A 27,665-nucleotide genomic window follows, 5' to 3' on the forward strand; every position below is an offset into this window, starting at 1 on the left:
AGGGGTTCGGACCAGAGGAACGTTCATGGATTCCTCACCGGGATCTTCACGCACCTCGTCTTCTACAGGCTTTTCATCACAAGAATCCCTCCAAGCCTTATCATGGTCGCCCGGAGGTCGCCCCTGAAGGGGGGGGTACTGTGAGGATTCTGGAGTCACGCCGCTCACGGCGTGCTCCTCACTTACCTGCAGCTCTGTCTGGGTCTCCCGCGGCGCACATAGACTCCGGAGGCAAGCCGCCGACAGCTGTTCCTCCTATGCGCGCGCGCGCGCACGTCTTCCTCTCTCTTCTGCTCTCGGAGCAGGGCGTGGGTCCGCGCACGCAGCCGATGGCACTGATGCACGGAGGCGCGGTCACACGGAGGCGCTCCCGCCTCTTAAAGGCACAACACCTCTTTTGATGGCCATCACCAAATACAGTCAGGCTGCTGGGCTTTATGGCTCCTCCCCTGGGACTCCTTCTGGATCTATACCTGCTGTAACCTGGCCTTTCCACACACCTCCACCTTGCTGCGCTGCTATTGGATCCTCTCTCTTATATATACCTTGCAGAGTCACTGACTCGTTGGCTGAGCATAGAACCAGTTGTTCTCACCTCTCTCTGCCTCCTTATTCTAATTCGCAGACTTCCTCGTGAACTGAACCGGCTTCCACTACGTCTTCCTGTACCTCTGGCATCCCGAACTCGGCATACGGCTACATGACTCTCCGCACCTCTGGCATCCCGATCCTGGCTTACGGTAAACGACAACGTCCCTCTCTCTAACCCCGGACTTGGCTAACGGCCTCTCTACCTACCGTACCTCTCCTACCCCGATTCGGAATCCCAGACCACTCTTCAATCAAGACGTGCCCTCGTGGCTGTGGGTGGTGTTATTTCCTATCCCACCTCAGCACCGCGGTCCCGTCTCGTTTGTGGTGAGCACATCCTTACAGTTTTCCACTTTATATCCCTCCCAGAAAATATGTGCAAAGAACCTTCTTATTGCAGTGATGTGGCTCTTATTGAATCCACACATGATTGAGTTAACTCTGCATATATTCTTCTTGACAGGCACATTCCATGTGGCCAGTCACTCTGTGTGAGTTGTGATTGGATGCACTATTGACTTACTATGTCTAATTAATGGAATATCATTTTTGTATAGTGATTTACATGTAATTGTTATTTATTATTTTTTATTTTTCATTCATTCATTTTTTTATTCCTTCACTTTATTTACTTATGTGTTACATCTTTCATATTCTTAACTAATGTTTCTATTCTTCCCTTTTTTCTTTTCTCTTCTTCCTTGTTCTGATCTGTTCTTCCTGCAAAACACAATTAATTGATTAATTTTCACAGCTGTTTTGTATGACGGGGAGTGTGTTAAATACCCTGGACCTCCCCCTTCTCTGTACTCCTTGAAAAAGCGCCATAGTAGGCGTGGGAGAGACTTTTTGTGCTGTTTGTTACTCTGTTTTTATGTAGTTTAATAAATTAGTGTTTTTAACTTCCTTGCTGGTGAGTTAAAACTTTCTTTGGAGTGGCTGGACCATCGATCCTTCCCCCATTCTGCTACTTAGATTTTGCAAAGGCTTTTGATACGGTTTCACACAAGAGGTTGGTGTACAAAATAAAGAAAATTGGACTCAGTAATAATATATGCACCTGGATTGAAAACTGGTTGAAGGACAGACAACAGAGGGTTGTCATAAATGGAACTTTGTCAGGTTGGGCTAAAGTCGTGAGTGGAGTACCTCAGGAATCGTTACTGGGACCCCTGCTTTTTAACTTGTTTATTAATGACCTTGAGGTTGGGATCGAGAGCAAAGTCTCCATCTTTGCTGATGATACTAAATTGTGTAAGGTAATAGAATTAGAGCAGGATGTAATTTCTCTTCAGAAGGACTTGGAGAGACTGGAAACGTGGCAGGTAAATGGCAAATGAGGTTTAATACAGATAAATGTAAGGTTATGCATTTGGGATGCAAGAATAAAATGGTGACTTACAAATTAAATGGAGATATATTGGGGGAATCCTTGATGGAGAAGGATGTAGGAGTGCTTGTAGTCTGCAGGCTTAGCAATAGTGCCCAATGTCATGCAGTAGCTGCAAAGGCAAACAACATCTTATCTTGCATCAAACGGGCAATGGATGGAAGGGAAGTAAACATAATTATGCCCCTTTACAAAGCACTAGTAAGACCACACCTTGAATATGGAGTACAATTTTGGGCACCAATCCTAAGAAAATACATTATGGAACTAGAGAGAGTGCAGAGAAAAGCCACCAAATTAATAAAGGGGATGGACAATCTAACTTATGAGGAGAGGCTAGCTAAATTAGATTTATTTACATTAGAAAAGAGGCGTCTAAGAGGGGATATGATAACAATATACAAATATATTCGGGGACAATACAATGAGCTTTCAAAAGAACTATTCATCCCACAGGCAGTACTAAGGACTCTGGGCCATCCCTTAAGGTTGGAGGAAAGGAAATTTCACCAGCAACAAAGGAAAGGGTTCTTTACAGTAAGGGCAGTTAAAATGTGGAATTCGTTACCCATGGAGACTGTGATGGCAGATACAATAGATTTGTTCAAAAAAAGGTTGGACATCTTTTTAGATGGGAAAGGTATACAGGGATATACCAAATAAGTATACATGGGAAGGATGTTGATCCAGGGATTAATCAGATTGTCAATTCTTGGAGTCAGGAAGGAATTCATTTTTCCCCTTAATGGGGTTTTTTGTTTGCCTTCCTCTGGATCAATAAGTAAGTATAGATATAGGATAAAGTATCTGTTGTCTAAATGTAGCATAGGTTGAACTTGATGGACCTACGTCTTTTTTCAACCTCATTTACTATGTAACTATGTAACTATGTAAAAAATGTAAAAATTACCAGAAATTGTATTAATGCAGCGGTGTGCAAACTTGGTATACTGGGCCCCCCTGCCTGCCAGCCCCTGTGCTCACGCCCCCACCCCCCCCCCTTACCTAAAGTCCAGCGTCAAATGAAGCGCGGGGACACGTGACATCATTTGACACGCGTTGCCATGGCGTCATGTGACGCCACGTTGCAATGGCGACACATCGCCGAAGACAAGGTAGGAGGCACTGCAGACCTCACGCGATCCCCCGGCACTTCATTTAAATGCCGTGGGGAAGAGCGCGGGGCCTCTGCAGCCGCCGTGCCCCCCCCCCCCACCCCAAAAAAAACTTGTGCTCCCCACTTTGCGAACCCCTGCATCAATGTATGGGGCTAATTTCTGTAGAAAACACAGACTGTGTGCTTACACCCCCACAAAGATGCTCTCTGAACAAAACCCACAATGCATTCTTATAGTACACTGAATTCTTATACAATAAGTGCATAAAACATACATGCCATGATCGGAAAAAGAATCCCTGCCCAGGAGAGCTTACAATCTAACTTCAGCCCGCTTGTTATTTTAAGGCATGTGCAGACTTTTGTGAAATATTTGGTCTAAACTAGGTGTGCGCAAAAAGTGGGGGGTGCGCGAGATGATCTGGGGGAGGGGGCCGCGCTGCGGTTACAGATGCCCCACGCTTCCCCAAAGGCATTTAAATTAAATGCCGGGGGATAGCTCGAGGCCTCTGTAAATTTCGTTACCTACGTAGGTGTTGGGCGACGCATTGCCATGGCAACCCGACATCAAATGACGCGTGGGTCATGTGACGTTGCGTTGCCATATATATATAATATATATATGTATTATTTCAGTGCATAATTTAGTGCATAATAGAGATACTGTCTCTGCAGCAAAACTGTGGTCTAGATCAAGGGTGCACAAACCTTTCCGCCTGCGCCCCCCTCCCGCCCCCTTGCCTCGGCTCCGGCATAAAAGGACGCTGCGGGGTCATGCCATGGCAATGCAGCGTCACGTGACCCCACAGCGTCATTTGATGCCGGGTTGCCAAGGCGATGCGTCATCCAACACCTAGGTAAGGAAATTTACAGACGTCCCCCGGCATATATATATATATATATATATATATATATATATATATATATATATTTGTGTGTGTGTGTGTATATACACACATACCTTTACATCACATATATCAAATGATTTCATATGAAAAGGTGTTTGATTGGACAAAGTAATGCTTCCAGGTCAGTATTTGCAGTGTCTTAAAAATAGTGAAGGCACCGTGCCTGATTATGAGAAATTGTAATCCGGTTTAACAATGGAATAATCTCTTTGGATTTCATTTAAGAGTGGTTTACACATCTCTAAATCAAAAAGGTATTGTAACGCCTGTATGCCCACAGACCTGGCCAGTACCCAGTACTGAGGTGGGTAAGGGTATAACATGCACCCACAGCAGTGAGGGCGTGCCCGGAGTGTGGTAATAGTGTTGCCGGGCCTGGTGAGTAAGGGTTTACGTAATACTTGCTGAGTCCGGGATGCCAGAGGTCGGAGGGTAATGTCCAAATGCCAGAGTTCAGGGGTTGGAGAGAGCAGCGTAGTGATGTCCGAAAGCCAAGGTTCAAGGGCAGGAGAAAGCAGCGTAGTCAAGTCCAAAGCAGAGTTCAAGTTCAAGCCAAAGGAATCCAAGCAGGGGCAGGGACAGGAACCAGGGCTGAAACAGACAAGGGAGCTGGGCATAGACACTGCACACACAGGAGCTACAGGAAAGCTATGCAGAGCAAGGACTGAGAGGACAGAGTGAGGTTATATAGGAAGAGGGGCCAATAGGGGTGAGAGGTGGAGCAGAGGTTTGAGTGGGTAATTGCAGGGATAGGTCAGAGTAAGCAGGGGAGGAGACAGGAAGGTAATCCAAGGTAATAGCCTGGAACCGACGGGGGGCGGAGCCAGTGCGTGGGGACGGCAGATAACTAGAACGGGTGCGCGCGCCTTCGGTAAGGTTGTTATGCGCGCACACCGCGCGTGTACCAGAGCGTGGAGGGTGCATTGCGAAGGAGGTGTTCGGCAGAAGGGAAGGGGAAGCGGAGGAGGTAGGTACGGCAAGGGCTGGGAGGACGGAGACACGCCGAGTAGCGTGTGCCACTCGATGAGTGACAAGCAAACGGGAATGCGCACGCCTAGAGAGGGAACCGCGCGCGTGCGCTGAATGCGTGCCTGGGCGTGTGGACCGTGCCGTGGAGGGACGGGGTAAAGAGGAGGAAGAGAGAGAGCGGGGACGTAGGGAAGCGGGGCGGCTAAGCGCCGCGGGACGTGAGGTGACGGGGACACGCCGGGGAGCGCGAGTCCCCCGATCCACGGTTACAGGTATACAGTAGGGTGTTATATGAAGGTAATTTTATTCATTACATTTTTTTTTTTTTTTTTTTTTTTAAACCTGCATTTTAATTTAAAAAAAAAAACTGGGAGAATTGGACACATTTAAATATCTCCAAATTAGACACTTCATCCAAAAAATATCCCCAAAACCAGAATTTCCCCCTCTCACTAAGTTTGAGAAACTATGTAGAGGCAGTACTGATCAAAAAGGTCTATTATCAAAAATTTACGCTGAATTGGAGATATCCGCGGACCCTCCAAATCATGACTATATGCTCAAGTGGGCCGCAGATTTTAATATAAGTATTGACAGAGAGGATTGGGAAGATATTTGGGAAACAGCCCCAGGAACTTCCATATGTATCACGACGAAGGAGAATATTTACAAAATCTTATTCTACTGGTATCTCACCCCAGTGAGATTACAACAAATCTACCCTCTGGCATCAGATCTCTGTTGGAGAGGCTGTGGACAAAAGGGGGACATGGCCCACATTTGGTGGACATGTCCAGAAATTAGGAAATATTGGGTTACGGTTCAAACTTTAATAAAAGAGGCCACGACCTCGAAATACCTATTGATCCACTGACCTACCTACTGGCCAGGCCAATGAAAGAAATTGACCGAGCAGTCAGGAAATGAATCTCCTTCATTTTCACAGCGGCGAGATGCGAAATAGCGGCCCCTTGGAAGAAATTAACCATCCCCTCCAAAGGAATGATAAAAAATAGGATCAATGTGGTGATGCTCATGGAAAAGCGAACTGCTCTCCTTAAAGCTGCAGTTCAGGCAATATCCTGCATGTGTGTTTTTTTTTAATAAATCAGTTCTGTAGTAAGAAAAAATACTTTTAGCATTTTCTGTTTTTAAAAAGACAACTTTGAAAGACCAATTTTCTTGTATTCTATTTTAACAACCATTTGCTAAGGCACTGCCCCTTCATGTCCTGTCACAAGCCCTGGCACACCCCTTTGTGAGCCCTGACCTCCCTCTTGCACATGTCAGTGCAGGAGTGCTCATGAATATTCATGAGCTTTCACTGAGTGACAGAAACAGAGGAAATACATTCCCCATATTTAAAGATGTCGCCAAACTTTGCCGATCAATAGACGGAGAACGAATTGACCAGCAGCTATGCAGTTCTTTAGGTAAGTAAAGATTGCCCACATGAAACTATTGAAGTAAAAAAAAACCTATACATTTTATTTAAAAAAAAGCCTGAACTGCAGCTTTAATCCAAATATAACAGCTTTCTATAAAGTCTGGGAACCCTGGATAATTTTATAAGATAAGTCTAACCCCTATATATTGAACATGGTTATAGAATATTTAGAAAAGGAGGACCATGTCACTTCGACCTCAAACCTAAATTAATAGACTAAGATAACCGGCGACGGGGGAGGGTACATCCTCTCCCCCTTTCCCCCCCCCCCCGTACCCCCCTCCCTCCCCTCCACTCCTCTCCCTCTTTTCCCTTTTCTTTTTCTATCCTTCTTTCCTCTTGGAAGCCCTCTCTTCTACGGCAATTATTTCTGCTACTCTTCTCCCTAAAACGAAAATGTTTTTGTATTGGGCTTTATATATTGTACAATGTGTGTATACTGTGTAATTGCCTAATAAAACTATTTGGAAAAAAAAAAAAAAAACTGGGAGTATAAAGATAAAAAGTATTTATACTCAACCCCCCTAGTATTAGTACACTTAGACCCCCATTTCTCTGGGTGTGCTCATTTTTAGCACATGGAAGATTCTTGACACCTTGGTAAATTACACCAAGTCTCTTTTTTCACGTTATACATACTGTAGTAGGATATTTTTTTTCCCACCTTGCAAAACTGAAGTATAAACTTTGATAGTGCTCTGTTTCAAAGAATGCACGGGTGTAGGTGAGCGTGGCTAATGAATTACCGAAGGAGAAGCGTTGGTACACTGGTAATGCTCATGTTAACCTTCAACAGCACAAATTAACATAAACGACTTCCATTTCTTGTTATCAATTCAATCCATCTTGTGCTTGCTTTCAGAGGGAATGCCAGACGAGCAGCAGGAGAGACTGTCTACACTGCACAATGCAGGGAATTCTGAACGCAATAACTATCTCCAGCTGTAAAGCTCAAGGATCAATGTAGGATGGCACCAGGATCATAAAAACCATTTGCCTGAGCTCCGATGGCCAGCAGCAGCTTCCAGTGGAAAGCTGTTGTATGCAATTAACTCCTGTCTACCAACCTGCACGGGCAACATGCCATACACACCTGTGGACAGAAGATGACATTGACATACTTGGATTTGCAGATGAGACTGTGCTTCATCCTGAACGCAACGCGGTGGCATGTGTGGAATTAATGAATTTCCTTGGTAAGGATGATGCTACAGGTCTGTTGGCAATAGATACAAGGTTAAGCGTATGAAGTATGTATCAACTGAAGAATTATATGCTGAAGTGAGTGGTGTGTTGGGCTGTAGTGTAAATTGACATCACTGCCTTAGTGGGACGGTTACAAAACCAGTCCTCTTCTTTATTTTTATTTTTTCTTCAAATATTTCTTACTGTTTTATGAAAGGGGTGCATACACGTCACATGGTCGTTTGTAGACAGTATACGTAATTAACACACACATTTAACAGTTAACAACCCGTAACATCTCATGGTTGGTTGATCGGGTACGGGAGATCTGCCCCTAGCATTTTGTAACCTCCTATGCATTTAGAGTGCACTATGTAGGTCCCGTCCGGGAGAATTAACATTTTTAGGAGGATCTTAGACCTTAGATTAGATTAGTCTTCTTTATTTTTTAATGTACAACACCTGTACTTTGTCAATATGTCCCACACTGTTCTGTGCACTGTGCAGAAACAACAAAGCTGATCTCTAGGCAAATAACACAATTAACAGTGTGATGTATGTATATATAGATTTATATAGGTTTTTTTCCCCATTAAAAGATACTGAAGTGTCAGTGGAATCTTTGCTACAACTATTCTCTTAATACTCGAGGTAATTTATAAGACAGTTTGTCAGTTCTATGGAAACCTGCTTTTAATTGCAGACTTTGCTCTTCTTGCTTTGGGTAACAGGACAGCTGGAAAGCTCCGATTGCCGGAAGACGCACTTTGTGACTTGTATTTTGGATGCTTTTCATCCTACCTCCACTTTACACTTTGAGAAGCTGTGCAATGGCAGAGAAGTGCGAGTACATTGCCAACATGTACGGCTATGATCTGGGCTGCCGCTTTGTAGATTTTAAGCCATTGGGTTTTGGGGCCAATGGACTGGTTCTGTCTGCCGTCGACAGCAAAAACTCCCGGAAAGTAGCCGTGAAAAAAATTACCATCAATGACACCTGCAGCATGAAGCACGCATTGCGGGAGATCAAGATAATCCGCCGGCTAACCCATGACAACATTGTGAAGGTCCATGCTGTCTTGGGTCCGAGAGGAGCAGATCTGCATGGGGACATTTTGAAGTTCAACATGGTGTACATTGTGCAGGAACACATGGAGACTGACCTAGCAAGGCTGCTGGAGCAAGGACCTCTCACTGAAGACCATGCTAAGCTCTTCATGTACCAGCTGCTTCGAGGGCTGAAGTATATTCACTCGGCCAATGTGCTCCACCGAGACTTGAAACCAGCCAACATTTTCATCAGCACAGAAGACCTCGTGCTCAAGATTGGGGACTTTGGGCTGGCAAGGATTGTGGATCAGCATTACTCGCATAAGGTATTTGCAGGCAAATTATTTCTGCTAGAGATAGCAAAGCATAAAGTGTATAAGAATGCCTAACGGTTTCCTTTATACTGTACATTGCAATATTTTCTAACCTACAGTAATTCGGGTTTTGAATAGCTGCAAAACCCAGGTTCTGAGTAACATACGAGTCACTTTCTTTCCTTTTTTCCAGAGGTGGTTGTTAGTTGTTCTTTCCCTTTGCAAACCTCTACTTTTATCTAACGCTCCATACTTTGATTTGCTACATCTTTACTATGGCGCTAGGAGAATTCTAGCACCATAGCAGATTCTCATATACAGATTGAAAAAAAACAGTTCTTGAGACACCAAAAAGGGTGTAATCTTTAATGTATAATACACTTTTTTGAACATCAATTGTTGTGTCTCAAGTACCTTTTTTCGTATTTATATACACATCGAACTGGGAGGTGTTTTTCTTGCAAGACACTTTAGTAATGTTTTTCCTACAAGGAGCTTCACTAATGACTTTGTCCTATACAGTAAAGGAGAATTGCACACACTTTTAAATTGGAATTTTTTTTAGTGCAACTTTTATTATTCTAATAAATGGGTTTACAAGGCAGAATGTCAGAAAAGACATTGTGAAATTGTACAACATGGTAGACAAATGTGTGATTCTTCTAATAGTTGGTATACAACACGTGCTATTCTATGATCTGTGATTTCCAACTTCACAAGTAGACGTAAAGCTATCCTTAGACTATACTATGTCCCACACTGATGCATGTCAAATCGGTACTTTGCATAAATCTTGAGAATACGGTTATTGTTTTATTTACAACCCATATCAACATTCTGTACAATGTGTAAGAAGACAGATGGGTGAGTTGTGGTGTAGTGATCGATGCACAGGTCTCAAAAACACAAGCTGCTCAGTTGGATTCCTTTGTCAACCACACCGTAAGCAAAGCATTGTATTTCCACGTGACTCAGATTTAAACACTGTCATTGGATAACAATTATATCAATTTCTATTCATCTTTCTCCTCCCTGCAGCCAAATAATTGATATATTCATAAATTCCCCCCCCCCCGATTATTCAACAAGACTACAACAGCTACTGCATAATCTTGTTCAAGTATTATTGCCAAATACCTCTGCAATTGGAAGGTGCTATGTTAGTGTAGGATAGTATTAATGTTGCAGTTGGTCCACTTTGTGGTAGGGTCAGTGGAGCATATCACCCCTTTCTGTTAACATTACTGTTTAACTACAGAACTGCTGTTGCTCGATGCACGCTGTAATTTTCCTGCTCTCTTGCTTTTCTAAAGATAATAGATGCATTCTAATGCCTCTACTTCCAGGAATGTTGTCACAGAGCCAGGTAAGGAATTCCACCGAACTCTGTGCCTGCAATGAACAATAGGAACCCCATTAACCCCTTGAGTGCATGAGGTGCCAGAAATATATTATTTATATTATTGTGATGAATCTGGCTTCAGTTTTTCCTCTAGATTTTCAGCCAGGATCGATTAGTAAACCAGGCAAGGTGCAAAGGGGTAATTCACTCTGCATTAGCCTTTCGTGAAATGTAATGGCCATTCAACCAATGTTTTTTTAACGATCGCCATTGGCTGCTGCGTCATGGTAAGCAATATCCTACATTTATTGCAATATGCTGCCACTGGAAGGGTACTGTACAGTGGTTGCAATCTGCCCACACCTTTACATCCGATTGTACGGACAGTAAGTGTTTTATGCTACTAGAATACCAGTATTGTATAGTATTTTTTTTATACTGTATAGCACCAACTACTGTATGTATGCAGCAATTTACAGAGATAATATACAAGACACATCACAGGGAAGAGTAATATAGATAAGTGCATAATATATGAAAGTACATATTGGGGGATAGGAGTCCCTGCCCTGAAGAGCTTACAATCTAATTGGTGTGTTGGGATACACACAAAGACAGAAGATACATAGAAGTGCCTATTTATAGGCAAGGTCAAGAGAAGTTGTATGCAATGAGTTAGGTTCCATTACTGTGCTGTGTAAATGCTTGATTGTGAATATTTTTCAGGTGAGTCTTGAAGATGATGTGAGAGGGAGTTTGATGAATAGTAAGGGGAAGGGAGTTCCAATATTAGGGCGCACGGCATGAAAGGAAAATTTGCAGGCAGGACAAAACAGAACAGACTCAATGTATAGAGATAAAACAGCTTTGGGAAGAACAGGGAGACGATCAGGCACATACAGTAGCGAGATATAAGAGCAGAGTTATAAGGAGTGAAGAGCATGGAAGGAGAGTGCAAGAGGAAGTCAGCCAAGAGATTTGATAAGGAGAGAGGTCGAGACAAACCTCCAAGAGAGTTCTAATGCTAGTTGTAGTTTTTTTATATAGACAGTAAGGTAGAGATCTATGGGGCAAGAAGCTTAGATAACAGAAGCTTACACTAATTAAGATGGGAGATAATTTGGGTAGAGGTTAGAGCAGGGGTCACCAATTGCACCATGGCACCCACCAAGCCTTTTGTGGGTTCCCATAACTGTTGATAATACGCAGTAGATCAGGGGTCTCTAACACGTTGATCACAAGCTACTGGTAGCTCGCCGCAGTGCCGCCGACAACTGCATGCCTCTCTCTCTCGTGCCGGTCCAAGCCGCAAGTCGGATCCAAATTCTGCATCCGCGAGCGGGACCAGCACTGGAGGCCTCCCATCAGTGTGTGTGTGTGTTAAATCATTGGTGCCTACCATTCTCTCCTGAACTCTTGGGCACAACAAGGTTGGTGACCCTAGAGTGTTAGCTGTAGAATCAGGAAATGGCAAACAATGTTGTGGAGAAAAGAATACCATAACTTAATAGTGTGGATATGAGAGGAGAGAGACACTTCATCATCTGTTGACAACAGAGTGAATATAAGATGAGAAGGCCAGGAAAGAGTTCACTGTAACACCCAAGCAGCATTCTTGTGGGACAATGGGATGGTACTGTAGTTGTATCAACAGTGATTGAAAAGGTTTCAATAGGAACAGTCTTCAGAGAGAGGATGAGGAACTCAGTCTTCGACATATTAAGATTTAGATGACGAATAGCCATCCACATAATATTGCTGAGTCTTGGGACTAGGTGAAAGTGCCAGAGTTAATACATATGTGTGTCATCAACATAAAGATACTTGAAACCATGGGAGTTAATAAGGTCCCTAAGTAAAACTGTATGTAGAGAGAAGAGGATCCAGAACAAAGCTTTGAGTTACACCTATAGGTAGATCCATTTGGGAGGAAAGGGATTTAGAAAGACCAATCATGAAAGAGCAATGAGAAAAGTGAGGAAAACTAGGAGAGTGCTTTATCCTGTATAAAAAGTGAGTGGAAAATGTGATGGCGTGATCAACACTGTGTATATGAAAGAGGAGGTGTACCAAGTGTGGCGCTCATATATATAGTGTTACTTTAACATAGACCTGTGAAACACATAATAAAATAAATAGTGATACTTATACAAACGTCGGATGCAGCTGTAACCCGGTGTAGGATTGCTTTCTCAATCCTTGTGGCAAGTGAAGAAGGGGGTCATCGGGAAGCGCATACCATGTTAAAACAAAAGACAAGTGCTTATAGTGCAATATTGTATAGTCAATAAAGTGATGTTAAACTGCTAGCTAGGATGAATGTACAGAATACTCACAAACGTGAGGTGGATACTGGCACATAAAGGTATCTTTAAGGGGTGGCTGTAATCCATGCAAACGGGATATCACCAGACCGGTACTCTCCTCACAGGACCTTAAGGTAAGACGATACTGGACATAGTGTAGACTGTGATTTAGAAAGACCAATCATGAAAGAGCAATGAGAAAAGTGAGGAAAACTAGGAGAGTGCTTTATCCTGTATAAAAAGTGAGTGGAAAATGTGATGGCGTGATCAACACTGTGGCATAGCTAGACATGTGCGGGCCCCCGGGCAAAAAAAATCTCAAGGCCCCCTCATGTCTCTCTCTCTTTTCTCCCCCTCATGTCTCTCTCTCTCTCTCTCTATGCTCTCTCTCGTGTCTTTCTTTTCTCTCTCATGTACAGTATTTCTCTCTTGTACTTCATTTTCTCTGTCTCTTCCTTCCTGTATCCTTTCCCTTTCATGTCTGTTTTTACGCCTGTGATTTAACCCTTCCCCTCCCTCTCACCTTTCCCAGCCTGTCTCTCACGCTGCAGCTCCAGCCCCACGCTGCTGTAAGTGAGGGCCCGCACCCTGACCTAGGCCCCGCCCACCTACGGAGGCTCTGCAGAGGAAGGAATTTCCCCTCGGTCCTTCTTACTGCATCTTAGAGCCCCGCCCCCTGACTCAGGCCCCGTCCACCTGCAGAGGAAGGGATTTCCCTCTGTGCTTCCTACTGCATCTAAGGGGCCCCGCAATGTGCCGCCGACGGGGAGGGAGGAGAGCGGGCCCCCAGGCTTTGCCCGGGCTATAGCTACGCCCCTGAATCGACAATATGAAAATCAGTAGATAGGTTGAGAAGAATGAAAAGGCAGGAGTGACCTTGTGATCTAGCAATCTCAAGCTTGATGAAAACCTTTTTGTAAGGACAATCTCAGTAAAGTGAAAGGTATAAAAAGCCTGATTGTAGAGTGTCCAAATGAGAATGTGAGTTTAGAAATGGTAGCATGTACAATATGGAAAAACAAGATATTTAAGACGGTTAGAAGTGAAAGGTAAGAGATAGAGAGAGGGCAATATTGTGAGGAGCAAAAATGGCCAAAGGTTAATCTTGAGAATGTGTGTAACTATTGCTCGTGTGAAGAGCAGGGATATTTTGCAGAGTTAAGTGAGGGGTTGAAAATGTTAGTGTGAAAGTAGGAGTTTTAATGACATGTGAGGGAATGGAATCAAGAGAACATGGTAAGAAATAAAGCAAGCAAGACACTTCCTCTGTTAGCAGGAGTATAAATGAGAGGAGAAGGAGAGCGAGACGCCAACTATAAAAAGCCCAGGCAACATTCTGTAACACAAGATGGATTTTAATGTTATCAACAGTAACAGAAAATGTGTTAAAAAGGCCAGACTTTGTGGGATTATGAGGAACATACTGTGGAGAGAGAAGTGAATGACATACTGGAGAGAGAGGAACATGTTGTTGGTGGAGGCCAAGTCAATCAAAGGCAGAGAATAAATCATGTGGATTTGCCATGCTAATTAGCTGTTAATTAGCATTTGCTATGTATGCCGCAGTAAGAAGGGCGCATACCATGGGGAGAGGAGGAGAGAAAAGGAGCGGTATGCATTGATTAGATTGTCAGCACCAGAAGAAGATCGCAGAGTGAATATGACAGTAAAAGTAAAAGTCCCAGAGGAGGAGGATAGGAGAGTCAAAGAAAAGAATGAAGGATACCCAGAATTTAAAATCTGAGAAAGATGAAGGGAGAGGATATAGAGGTTATGTGAAGAAGACAACTACCAACGTGGAAAGAGGGTGAGGAGGGACAATAGCCGGAACACTGTGAGCATCAAACAAGGAAAATGAGAAAGCTGTTGGAACAGGGAGGATCTGGTATCGGCAGTGAGAGTACAGGAGGATCCCCCCACAACGTCACCTTTGGATGAGATGTGTGTTAGATGGAAAGGCCAACATAGGAGATGACAGCCTCAAGTGCTGTCACACTGAGAAAGCCACGTTCATACAAAACAGGTCATACAAAACTCTTGCTTTTCTGCCATGAATGTCAAATGTCAACTTATTATACAGTACTAAAAAAACATCTACTACAATCATGACATATCCCTATTATAGATGCTTAGGCTCAGTTGGGGATCTCTTTGTGAAAGTCTCACAGCTGCCAAACTGGGGCAAAATCAGTGCAAAAACAATGGCACCTGATTTATCAGTGGAAGAAATTCCATTAAAGCTCACTGAATGACCTGCTCTAGCCCGTTACCTTACAAGCGTTTATCTGCATTGCATATTGCCTTTTACCCCAGGGTTAAACCAGACATTACGGATATTGTCAGGTGGGCCAAACATTGAACCCCCTCTGGTAGCAAAAGGCTCATCAATAGATCCAGGTGCAAATTCTGACTCAAATGAAATGCACAATTCTAATAATAATAATAATAGCATGTTCTTGTATAGCGCTGCTAGTTTTACGTAGCGCTTTACAGAGACATTTTGCAGGCACAGTCCCTGCCCTGTGGAGCTTACAATCTATGTTTTTGGTGCCTGAGGCACAAGGAGATAAAGTGACTTGCCCAAGATCACAAAGAGCTGACACAGGGAATTGATCCAGGGTCCCCTGCAACAATCTCAGTGTCAGTCATTACTCCTTCTACCATAATAATAAAGAGGCAGTGTTGGCAAAGTTGGAAATCATTTCATGGCTCACTATGCCCACTTGTTTTAGCGAGAAGTACACGAGGCACCTTACGGCATAGCTTATTAGTACATATGTCTCTTAAAGTCCAATTCTAGTGAAAGGGCTTCCAGAACAGAAGATGTCTTATCTACTGTAGTAACACTGCTCTATAATTATGTCCCTTTATTGCCCATTCACTTGTATGGGGCATAAGGCGTTTTCCAGCATGGAAAGAGCCTTACGCAGTAGCACTTGTTAATAAAAATGCGCCTTTTTCTGCGGTAATCTATGCCAGCTAGTAGCAAAGTGGTGTAGCCCATGTTTTCCCCCGACCCCCTCCCCGGTCGCAGATTGGACCTCTAGGGTGTAGTGAGGGCTGGCTACATGTAATTGGGTGGTGCATACCTGCTTGGAACAGGAGGGCCTGAGTCTCCCGCGGTGGTATGGGGGATAACAGGGCCAGGCTTCTGGGGTATATGCCTCCATCTTCTTTAGCAACGGTGCAGCGCCTCCATCTTCTGACGAGACCTATAGGGATAGGTTAAGATCCTCCAGAAGAAGCCCTGGTCCCAGGGCGAGTGATCATAAACTCACACAGTCTCTGATATAAAATAGCAGCACTCTTTATTGTCCTTGCACAATGATACAGCAACACTTCATGCACAGCGGCACACAGCAGTTCATATACAGCATTGCACTCCAAATGTGTACAGGCCTTTCCTCCTCTCCTCTCCTCCAGGCTGTACCCTAGCAGGATGGGCTGGTTAGGTGCTTCAATACCCCAACCCCCACCTCCAGGATATACTCTCTGGGTGAGGGTAGATCTCCCCCCTTACCCCCTCAGCAGGGTGAGGGGCATTGGTCCACGCACTACAGTGCTATCAGCTCTAATCAGTATGGCTGAGTTTCTTCTCTCCTGTCTCCTTGCCACTTCCGTATCATGCTCTCTCTGTTTCAGCACTCTCCACTCTCCCCACTCCAACAGCCTCCACTCTCCAGACTGACACTCCTTTCTCTCCACTGCAACAGACTCTCACAGAACTGACCCAGACACACACAGGAGCAGACCACTAAATAGATACATAGGGAAAAATGTGTGGTGCTCTCGAGACAATCCGTAGTAAGGAGAAGTATATAGGCATATATGGAAGACAACCCTCTAAAGCTAATGTGCTAAAAATGTCCCAAAGGGTGCAGCCCGGTTGACATAAATCCCACAAGGCAGTAAGGATAATATCAATAGCACCTGCTGGTGACCGGTAGATGAAACACCCTTTGCTGGCAGACAAAATCAATGTAGACAGACTGGAATAAAACTCACTTGGGAATCTTTATCCACCATAAGCAGCAAGTCCAGTAGATCCAGTGTCTGAGGGTTGGATTTCTGCACTAAATAGATACAGCCCTGCCCCTTATGATGTCAGCAGGACCTCCCCTCTGTCTCAGGTCTGCCACAGAGTCAGGGGCCTACCTCTATCACTCAAGGCAGGGCTTGGTGGGGGGGAAAACCCATGATTACTACTGGCGCCTGCCCTTACCAGGTCTTACTCCAGTAGGAGAAGGATAGGTAGACAACTATTTCTTACAGGGGCTACAGTGGTTAAACCGTGCTGGGTTTGTAAGTAGAAAATAGAATCCCAATTATAAAGAAATAATAATTTAGCTTTAAAAAAGAAAAATTGGCCAAAACGCCTGTACCCAGTAACACGATTCCTAATAATGCCAGAATCGCTATATGGAGTTTTTTGTTTGTGTTTAACTAGGCAGTCACAAATTATTTTAGTTTTGTTTTAAAGCAGCTACTGTATACATGTTTCTCTCTTCCCCTCTTTCCTCCCCTTTTATTTGTTCTTTCTATATATACACTGGCGACACACTTTATTCGAGCTTGGCTAGTCCCACGAATTCGGGTATACCCGGGTGTATTGAGGTTTGTGACTGTTTTCTGCCCGAGTACATTGAGTTATTTTCCAAGCAGGGATTGAAGCATTTTATTCCCGCTGGCTGCAATACTGCACAGTATATATATATATACTGCATTACAATTCATGAATTTATGCCATCTGGTAGACACGCGAAGCATTGCAGCCTATTAAATCCTAATCATTATCATTTAACAGATCAGCCGCCCATCAGCCAGGCATGAACCCAGGCTGGGAAGGCAAATGCAACGGGGCTTGTCAGAGGTGAGGAGTGGCGCATTCCAGGTATCTGCCAGGTACATACCGGGTATTTGCTCGAATAAAGTGTGTCGGTGCAGTAAAGCATGTGACAATGTATTCTTCTACATTCTTAACTAAAAGTGAACGTATGGCGCACAGCCAAGAGAGTGGGTCAAAAACAGAAATAAAAAATTACTTTATTATGTCCATATTAAAAAACAGAGGCATAGCAACCCTCCTACGCGTTTCGTGCACAATTGCACTTTATCAAGGAGTCCGTTTTGTAATTGTGCGCTTTCGCCGTTCTGGTGCTTCTGTCCCCTTAACCCTTATTCGCCCATCTGATGCCTGTGGCACTCAAGAGAGGCAACCTATTGGTAGCACTTAAGTGCGGTGCGCGGGTTCTGTCTGCCTCTTCTGTCTCTGGGCACAGGGCGCGCTCCCGTTCCTCTGGCGTTGACGCGCGGTGCGTGTGTGGTGCGCCGTCTCCCCATCGGTCTGCAGTCTCGGCCCCTCATTCCCACCCCCGCTGATGTCAGGACTACATGGCGCGGCTGTGCTCCGCGCTCCTCCTCTGTTCCTTCGGGTCCCGCCTCTGGTCTCCGCCCCCATACTGGCACGGGTGTCGTGGCGCGTGATGACGGCGTGCGACTGGGTCGCCAGCGTGATGCGCGGGTTGCGCGCGGCACGTGCGCACACTCTGATGCGGTCTCAATTGGCTGTGTAATAGGATGCACCTGCACGATCCAGCAGCCTATCACGAACAGCAGCCCCACTTCCTGGATGCCTCCCATTGGTGGGAGGTCCTTTAAATATACTCTCTGCACTTCATTCCTTGCCGAGCATAACTCTTGTGTGTGACGCTGAACCTCACTACTCCTAGCCTGTCTGTCTCTACCTTGCTGCCTGACCCTGCCTGGAACTTGTACCTTGTGATATTCTCCTGCACTGACCTTGGCTTTCTTTGGATGACGACTCTTCTCTCTCCTGCACTGACCCTGGCATTAGAATACGACGACGCTGCTCTCTCCTGCACTGACCCTGGCTTTGGCACTACGACTACTCTACTCTCTACAATCCCGACTCCGGCTACGTACCCCAGCGATCCGCTACTCTACACTCCTAGACCCGGCAAGTACCTCGTTTACGCTGTCTTCTATTACCCTTATACGGCCAGCAAGACTATCCTACACTCTAGACGCGCCCTCGCGGTTGTGGTCGACGTTCTATACCAATCTTTACCTCAGCCCCGCGGTCACGCCTCGTTTGTGGCGAGCTACGCCTTACAGTAATATGGACATAATAAAGTAATTTTTTATTTCTGTTTTTGACCCACTCTCTTGGCTGTGCGTCATACTTTCACTTTTTGTTTCTTCCATCCAACTATTGGCAGCACGCCCAAACTGGAGGCACAGGACAGAGGTACTTCTCGAAGGTGAGTATATTCATGCATTTGCAGTATGGAGTGTATCTCATATTATAATAGTTGTCCCAACGAGGTCTTGAGGTTTATGCCCACTAGCTCATACCTTAAGGCAGGGGCGTGCAAACTTCTTGAGCTGCGGCCCCCTTCCCGGGAGCCGCAGCGTTCGCGGTCCCCCTCTCCCAATGGCTCGGCATCAAATGAAGTCGTGGTTCATGTGACATCACGTGACCCTAAATGCCGTGGGGAAGAGCGCGGGGCCTTTGTAACTGCTGCGCCCCCCCCTGGAAATTCTCCCGTCCCCCCTGGGGTGCTCGCCCCGCTGACATAAGGGTTACTGTGTCTCTTTATGGACCTTACACATCCTTTGAGATTTACATTCATTGATTCTGTCAACATATACCACTAGCCTCTTGCCCTGTGACTCTGTTTATGCGTGATATATTGAGTGTATTTACACGTTGGTCCAGCATTTGAGCGCCTATACCACTGCAAACCTTTTTACATTCCTGTTATAAATCTGTCACAATCCTGATTGTGTGCCCAACGTAATGGTCGCCTTTCAGTTTCAATCAATCCTTCAGTCAGTGTATCTCAACAGCTACAATGCATCCTGATATTACTAAGGTAACATTGACTATTGTTACAGTTTGCAACTCAAACTGCTGGGAGCATTGACAACAAATGATCACAAACAGGAAAATGTTGCAAATATCTTGCACTGCTGTAGAGGTAGGCTAAAAACTTGCTATAGAAATCAAACAATGCAGTATATTAACTCATTCAAAATAGCATTGTGTTGCAAAAGAAATAATTTATCATAAAACATAAGATTTCACGTTTTGAAGCTTTAATACAACTTATCAGTATAATTGGCTTTGTCCGAAAGATTGAATCACCCTTAAAGTCAAATTGTTATTTATTTGCCTTCTCTGCAGCAAAATATTAAAAATGTATATATTTTTTCTTTGTGTACCATACAATTCTAATTGCAACTATTATTCAATACTCCTTGCCATTAACTCTTTGGCTACTGATGGCATCATATCACGTTTAAACAAAATAACACATGTCTTATCACATAAGAGAGTAGGTAATTAAAAACAAAACATTGTGCCAATCACCTTTATTTTACCCACTAAATATGCTACCTTCATTATCACACGTTGGTTGTAGGAGGTACCGGTCCAAAAAGTGGTTCTATTACTCCGTTCCTGTCAGGTATCCCACAGAAATAGCCATGGTTAAACATAGTTTATTCAGTAAAGTGTGTTTAATAACCCTAAGGGGTTAAAGGTTTTAAGCAATCCTTAAACAGTGATGTACTGTACCTCTTGCAGTTTGTTGATTTATCTACCAAGCCATGTAGGAAATGTTTTATTCAGGTCTGCAGCTAAACTATGGACACTTAACATGGGTTAGAAAAGCAGCCCCGGTAACAAACAAATGCTGCTGGAAAAGGCCGTGCAGATACGTGCACTGAATCTTAAGGGCAGAAATGACACACTTATCTTTACCCATTCCAACGCTTCGCTGGACAATGGCTGCAAAAGCCAGAGAGAAAACTGCAAATTACCATCTTTTACTCAACCGTGTTGAATTTGGGCAGTTTGCCAAGGATTGGGATTTTTGTCACACAACATTGAGTCCAAATTACCCTCATTCAAAGGGATTGCTGGAAAGTACAGTCAAAACAGTAAGGAACCGTATGGGGGAAAAAGCTTTTAAATGTAGGGGGATTTGTATTGAGCTTTATTAATTTAGCAAAGGGCACCAGCACTGGACAATGGATGTTTTTCCAGCCATAGTGTTGATGGGGAAAAGGATTTGGTTAATTGTATCGATCATTGACAACTTGCTGAAGGCCCAAGACAATGAACACATAAGAGAGATGAAAAGCACAGCAGAAAAAGAAACACAAGTATTGCTTTCACAGAACAACTTAACCCAAGACATTGAGTCTGTCTGCGGATTCACATATCTAATACCTGGGGCCAGAGAGGTACCATCTGGGAACAAGTGCGCCCAATGTCCTATATAGTCCGCACAGACCAGGGGGACACGTTTCAGAGAAATTAAAGGGACCGAAGGGTAATATATAAAAGGTTTTGCAGTGATTCACTAAAGTCCATTGCAGGTTAATGCACCCGATCTGGTGATAATTGCCATTCAGGTCCATAGCGGTAAATACTGAATTGGGTCTTCTTGCAATGTCTCCCGCGGCTAATTGATGGTAATTCCACGATAATAACCAATTTCAATATCGACTTGTTATCGTCGTGTTTTTATTATAGCAACACTACGATGAAATGGATATACAGTATTGCCCAACTCCAGCTGATTCTCATCACTTTTGTAAGTATGGAAGTAATGTAAATATCGCCCTATTTCCGAAGGTCGGGAAAGCAGCTTCTACTCTCTCATCAACTTTACTCAAGGTCATAAAGTAACTGGCACTGATATCTAAGGGATTCAGCAAGAGACCTAAATTCATACCCACAATGTTGATTCTTGTTTAACTGCCTATTCTGTTATTTAAAAAAAAAAAAAAAAAAGTCTCTTTACATGTTGTAATATATACAACTGTATACAGTTTTTATTTCTTGTATACTTAAAATTCCAATCAGGAGGTTGGATATATTTTTTCTTGGGTTCTGATGAGCCCGTTTGCATATACAGAGCAAGCCAAATGTTTAAAAGTATCAGTACAGAAAGTTTAAACAGATGAAAGTCCATGAAGTGCAGGAAGACTTTATAACCCCATCGCACTGCTTTGCAAGCCCCTCCTGTAATGAAGACGCCTGATTTCTTCTGCAATTCAAGGGGCAGATCCCACTGTTTGTTTAATTTTTTTTCTCCCCCACCTTTTTTAACAGCAGGGGGCTGAAGCGCATTCATTTCCGCTCTGGGGACCCCTTGGTTCCACAGATACTTAGTGAGGAATATGCCATTCCTGGGGAAACAAAATAGAGATTGAAATGTACTGCATCACACAAGCCAATGGGAACCCCCGATCGCTTCCTACTGACTTGCATGACAAACCTCCACAAGGCACCACCAGCACCTTCTCGGAGAGTAGGAAATTAACGTGGTTCAGCTCCGGGACCTCCTGCTTCCTATACATGTTAAAAAGAAGGGAGGACTCAGGAGATCTGCTCCTTTAATTTGGAAAACCCCAAAAAGGATATTTATTGTGACCCAAGAATTTACAATCTGTAAATATATTACTTATCATGTCTCTGCTAGCCATAAATAAGAGTGTTGATATCTACAGATGGGTAAAATATTTACGCACATTTATGTCGCATTGTGGACATTTGCGCAGTAAATGATGATCTCAAATTTTGCCAGAGAGAATCCCACTTTCACAAAAATATATATTTTTGCAAAAGCCGGCAAAAATGTGCAAAGTGCACATATTTGCTTTTAAAAAAAAAAAAAGTTAAGTAGTATGCATTTTTGGAACCTGTCATTTGACAAAGGGATTATATTTTTCAGTGGCTTTACAAATTACTTCCTATTATTATTACTTATTATTATTATTATTATCGCTTTGACTTGCCGATATATGATTCAGGAGACTTAGGGGCCTATTTGTTAAGGTGTGACAAAATCAATGCAAACTCACCCACAAATGTATCAATTGGTAGTGATAAAAAGTGGGAGTTCCTTGTGTTCAATAGGAATGATCAGCGCAAAAGGATTGCTGCAAAGAAATCTAACTTGCATGCAGTTTTCGCATCAACGGTTTTCTGTGTGTGGTCTCCTGCTCATACTTACGTTGGCGAGATTTAATCATTTGCATACTGCACATGTGAGAATGTGAGAACTGTTTAGTGCAAACTTTTGCTTGTTTTTGCTCAGAAACTGCATTCTCGCACTTTAATTGTTGGGCCCCGTAGAATGGGCTGCCAACAATGGAAATGTTCGGGAGCTGCACTTTTCAGAAAGTAGTCTCACAGCAAGACATTATTCTTTTTTACATCTTATTGTAGAAATCTGGACACACAATGCTTCGGGGGTGGACCCCTTACTCAGGTGAAATGTTGCACCTGAAGAGGTTCATCCGTCGAAACGTTGTGCGTTCTGATTCAACTGATTCAAATGACGGAGTTGAAGTCCTACCGGTACTTCAAAGACCAGCGCCAACTGAAAATAAAGAAGAAATACTACAGTATCATCTAATAAGTGCGGTATGGCTATATATAAATTGAAGAATGTGGGTGCTAAGGTGTATAATTTCTCTATAATGACATCACTGTAGGAGACAAAAAAGAAATGCCGCACCTTAAAGAATCTCCAGTCACATTTAACCCTTCTGTCCTCAAGTGGTTTTTCTTTTAGGCCAGGGGTCTCCAAAGTACGGCCCACGAGCCACATCAGGCCCCCCACAAGATTGGATCCGGCCCGCAGCAACTTGAAATGTATATATTTTTGCTCATTGTATATCTAATTTACCAGTGTAAACACTGCATCCTTTCTTTGTAATTGTCGCATTTCTCGTTTGTCCTGAATGAGATCATGATGATTACCCCAAAAAGATCCAAATAAAACTTATTCATTCATTTATAAAATATATAAAAATTATAAAAAGATTTTTTTTTCCTTTGGCCCGCGAAATTGTATAGAATATACGATGTGTCCCTCGTACTGAAAAGTTTGGAGACCATTGTTTTAGGCGACCACCAATGTAAGGACACATACCTATAGCGTCATATTTTCTGACCTGTGGTGAGCAGACAATATAAAATCAGCTCCAGGTCACATTGCTGGCATTTCTTACCTATTGCTCAACACAGAAGTAGAGTACACGATATTCAGATGCTTGGGCAAAGGAGGCACATCGATTTGGTGGGGAGAATCACAGGCAAGCAGAAGAATTTAGACCCATATTTACTAAGCGATGCTATTCCATAACACATCTTCTGGCGCTGGAAAACCCCTTACAGCCCATTCAAGCAAATTGTCCGTACGTAGGGTGACCATATTTATCCTGGCAAAAACCGGGACAAATGTCACACATGCGCAGTCTGACATTGTCGACTGCACATGCGCAAAGAGCGCTTGCCAACCCGAGCATGCGCGATCGCCGTTTGCCGGTCGCTCATGTGCTCAAGTCGGAGCTTGCCGGTCGCGAATGCGCATGAGCGACAGGCAAACGCCGAATGCGCACGTGCAGCCAGCAAGTGCCAATTGTGCATGTGCAGCCAACGGGATTGAAAAAAAAAACGGGGACAGAACCGTAAAAAGTCGAGACAGAGCCCTAAAATAGGGACTGTCCCAGCTACACCGGGACATCTGATCACCCTACCTGTACAGTGTCTCACTGCGTAAGAAGCAGTCTTATGGAATAGCACCGTTTAGTAAGTATGGAGTTTTCTTTCCATAGCCATTGAAGGTAATGCCAAGACTGCAGGAAAAGGTCAGCAGCTCGGAGCTTAACGCCTTTTAAATGTTTGACACTAATGTTAATATAAAATGGGATAGATCATTTCATCCTTTATGTAACTGTTTGCAATTCAACGTTCTAGTGTCCCCTTTTGATCTTGTAAACGGTGTACACATGAAGCAGAAATCTGTGAGACTATGAAAGCTTCATACACGCTGTCATATCTATGTACAATTCTCCAGCTGTCCACGAATAATTATTATATCCTCCCGTATATGTATGTGATCGTTACGGAACATGCTTTAGGACTTGAGTACCAAGACTTGGGAAGCATGTGAATGACACGGCAAGCAGTGGGAGAAATGAAATATAATTACGCTCTAAGGCCCTGTGTCAGTGAGAATTATGGACCATAACATTGTTATTTTAATGTTCTCACTGATATCTATGGGAATGAAGATGCTAAAAATCAGCGGAAGTGACTCCAAATTTGTGAGAGTTGATAGATATAACGACTTAATTTAGGACCTAAGGATAGGTTACGTCGGGGGTGCGCAAAGTGTGGGGCGTGTCCCCCAGGGGGGGCGCGAGAGTTTGTTGGGGGGGCGCAGCGGTTACAGGAGCCCCGCGCTGAGAGCGCGAGGCCTCTGTAACTCACTTACCAGGCTTCAGTCTCCATGCATCTCCATGGCTATGCAACATCAAAAAAAGCTGCGGGGTCATGTGACATGACGTCACATTACCCCGCTGCGTCACGCCGCATTAGAGGTAAGGTGGGCGCGACAGGGGGAGGGAAGGCAGGGGGGGGGGGGCAGTACAGGAAGTTTGCAGACCCCATGGTTACATAAATGGTGTCTGAATCACACCTGTAGAGAACCACCATGCATAAAAGGTGCTCAGTCACTTTCTGCATATATTTATTTTATTGAAGCTTCTTAAAAATGAAATTTTCTTCCAGGGCTGCAGCTTGACTTCCAGATTCCTCCAATTTCCCTGCTTTCCATGTCATTTTTACCCAAACCCTATAACACTCTGACACCATCTTGGATGTAAAATGGTCACAGCCTTTATTGAACACATCACACACATGTGCCAAAGACATTTTACATAACTTAAACTTTTAAACACCAACTTTAAAACAACTGTATCATGCCAGCCTTTGACTCCTCGGGCCAATGGGCATGTCCCACTGTACTCTCCAAAGGTTAGCGCAAGCCCTGTCGTAAGGCTGTTGACATTGCTGCTCTCTTACCATGGCCCATTGTGGGCCAAAACCAAGTAACCACTTTCACCAACTTCTGCTGCCAAGCAACATCCCTCATGCTGTGACATAAATAGAGTGCAAACAACATTAAAAGAAACAAAACAAAAGGGACAGGAGGGTGGGAACCTGTTACAGTTGTCCTAAAAAATGCCTCTTGCCCACCTTATCACTCATTTACTTTGTCCCAGCCACGGTGCTACCTCCCACCATCATCATCCAATCCATGGGACTCCAACATGTCAAACAACTTAACCATTTCACCACCACAGGGTTCCATCACTTCAGTCACGGGCCTTATTCCCTATAGTCCATGGACCTGCTTGTACACTAGTTTCTAGGAAAGTTTCCCCAGCTGACTCAATGTCCTCTTTAACCTTCATCGAAAAATCTTCCTGTGCAAACATAAAACAGAGCTACCTTCCGGCTTAAAGATCATTCAAGAGGAATTAAGTGTGTAGCATTTTATGATTTTTCCACTGTCGTGTTCGTCAGTGCAGAATATCTCTCGCACTGGACTGAACCAGTTCCAGCTGTTGCATTCCTGATTTCAAACATGACCGATGTTCACTTTGCACTGGCAAATGTGGTTATCAAAGGGTTATCACGTGACTGAGACGTTTACCTCTCTGTTGTACTGTGATGAAACAAAGGTGACTTATTGTGTTCAAGTTCATGCTGCTCATTTCATTTGTAAATTATCATTACTTTTTTTTAATGTTACCTAAACCAAGGGGTCCGCAGGAGCTGATATGCAGTCCCCCCGATCTCTAGGGACCCCCTGGTTCCCTAGATATTTGGTGTCTTAACCACAGACAAAATGGCAGCTGGTGTCAACCTTACTCCATTGGAAGAATGCTGAAAGAAAGCTGCAACAGGAGATGATGGTGCAGCTTTAAATTGGTGATGCCGCAACCAACAAAAAACAACAAATATCTCAGAAACCAGTGGGTCCGCGAAGGTCAGGAGGCCAAGGATCAGCTCTGAGGTCCTCCTGTTCAGGTAACCTTAAAAAAACACACACATTGAGGATTGCTCATTATCTTTATACTAAAATCCAAGTCGTTTTTCGGTTGATAGTTCAATAGAGTGTACTAGGTATGTTGTAATTTAAAAATCTCCCCAAAATGGCCTACTCCATCCATTTGCTGTTATTAACTGGTTTCATACGTCTTTTTAGGCTGCGGCCTGGCCTCTGGGTTCATTCGTTCATTTGTAGCTTTTTAAACAAGCGAACCTACTACCGCTAGTTATTTAGATACTGTAAATGTTCACCCTAAATGTTTCATGTGTTCCCCTTGGGCATTTGTAATTGATGTCAACTTTCTTAGGGTTGCCAGGTGTCCAGTATTGAACTGGACTGACCTGTATTTTGACACACTGTCCAGTAAAACATTTGAGGTAATACTTGGTGTCTGTCCCTGGTATTACCTCTCTGGACATAGTGATCTGGCCAGCTTTGGGGGGCCACAGGATATCTCCGAGCAAGGCTGGTGCAAGGCGGCTGGGTAATGCAGCCAATCAGGAGGAGGTGTCAGGAGCCTGGGGGTGGGGCCTAGGAGAGGAGGAAACAGCCTAGAGAGGTGTGGGGTGTGTGTGTCTCAAGCGTGTCCCACCATTCACCATTGTGTCCAGTATTTTTGGAGAAGCCATCTAGCAACCCTAATCAGCTTTTATATTAAAATTGTATTTTTTTGCATGCTCAGCACACCCAAACAGCACCGATTTCAGTCTCTGGAGGTTGACATCTTTTATAAATGTATATATATATATATACAGTGGTGATTACCTAGTCTAGTCTCAAACCTGCTAGCCATTAAGACCAGCCTCACACTGATGATACCCATCAAGGTTGAAACATGTATGTGAGTAGGTCTAATGGCTTTGCATCTCATCCCAGCCTCTGTTTAAAAGCTGTGTTTAAAACAGCATGCATTGGCTTGAGGATTGGCTTGTGTAATACGAGCTTGAGACAAAAGGTGGCACTGAGTGCTCATTTGCATGTCATTTCCCAGAGTCCCTTGCTGCAGTGGAAGTGCTGTATGCTGGGTGACAATGGGGAAAGACAGGGTTGCAGACCTGTCTAAGACATGCAAATGAACATACAGTAATATTTACAGTTGCTTT

The 27,665-nt window shown here is 43.8% G+C and overlaps 1 protein-coding gene across 3 annotated transcripts in view; it reads left to right on the forward strand.

The window, feature by feature from the left end:
* The window catches only part of MAPK4 (mitogen-activated protein kinase 4), a 176,633-nt gene that overhangs the window by 108,512 nt on the left and 40,456 nt on the right, over nucleotides 1-27,665 (forward strand). The window contains exons 2-3 of one of the 3 annotated variants that reach the window (XM_075586295.1): nucleotides 7,285-7,618; nucleotides 8,311-8,983. In XM_075586295.1, coding sequence (XP_075442410.1) covers nucleotides 8,393-8,983 — 591 coding nt within the window. In that variant the 5' untranslated portion in view covers nucleotides 7,285-7,618; nucleotides 8,311-8,392. The remainder of the gene's footprint in view (nucleotides 1-7,284; nucleotides 7,619-8,310; nucleotides 8,984-27,665) is intronic. The other 2 variants (XM_075586289.1, XM_075586306.1) reach the window with 2 other exon arrangements.

Source organism: Ascaphus truei, chromosome 1 (genome assembly GCF_040206685.1).
Source record: "Ascaphus truei isolate aAscTru1 chromosome 1, aAscTru1.hap1, whole genome shotgun sequence".
NCBI lineage: Eukaryota > Metazoa > Chordata > Amphibia > Anura > Ascaphidae > Ascaphus > Ascaphus truei.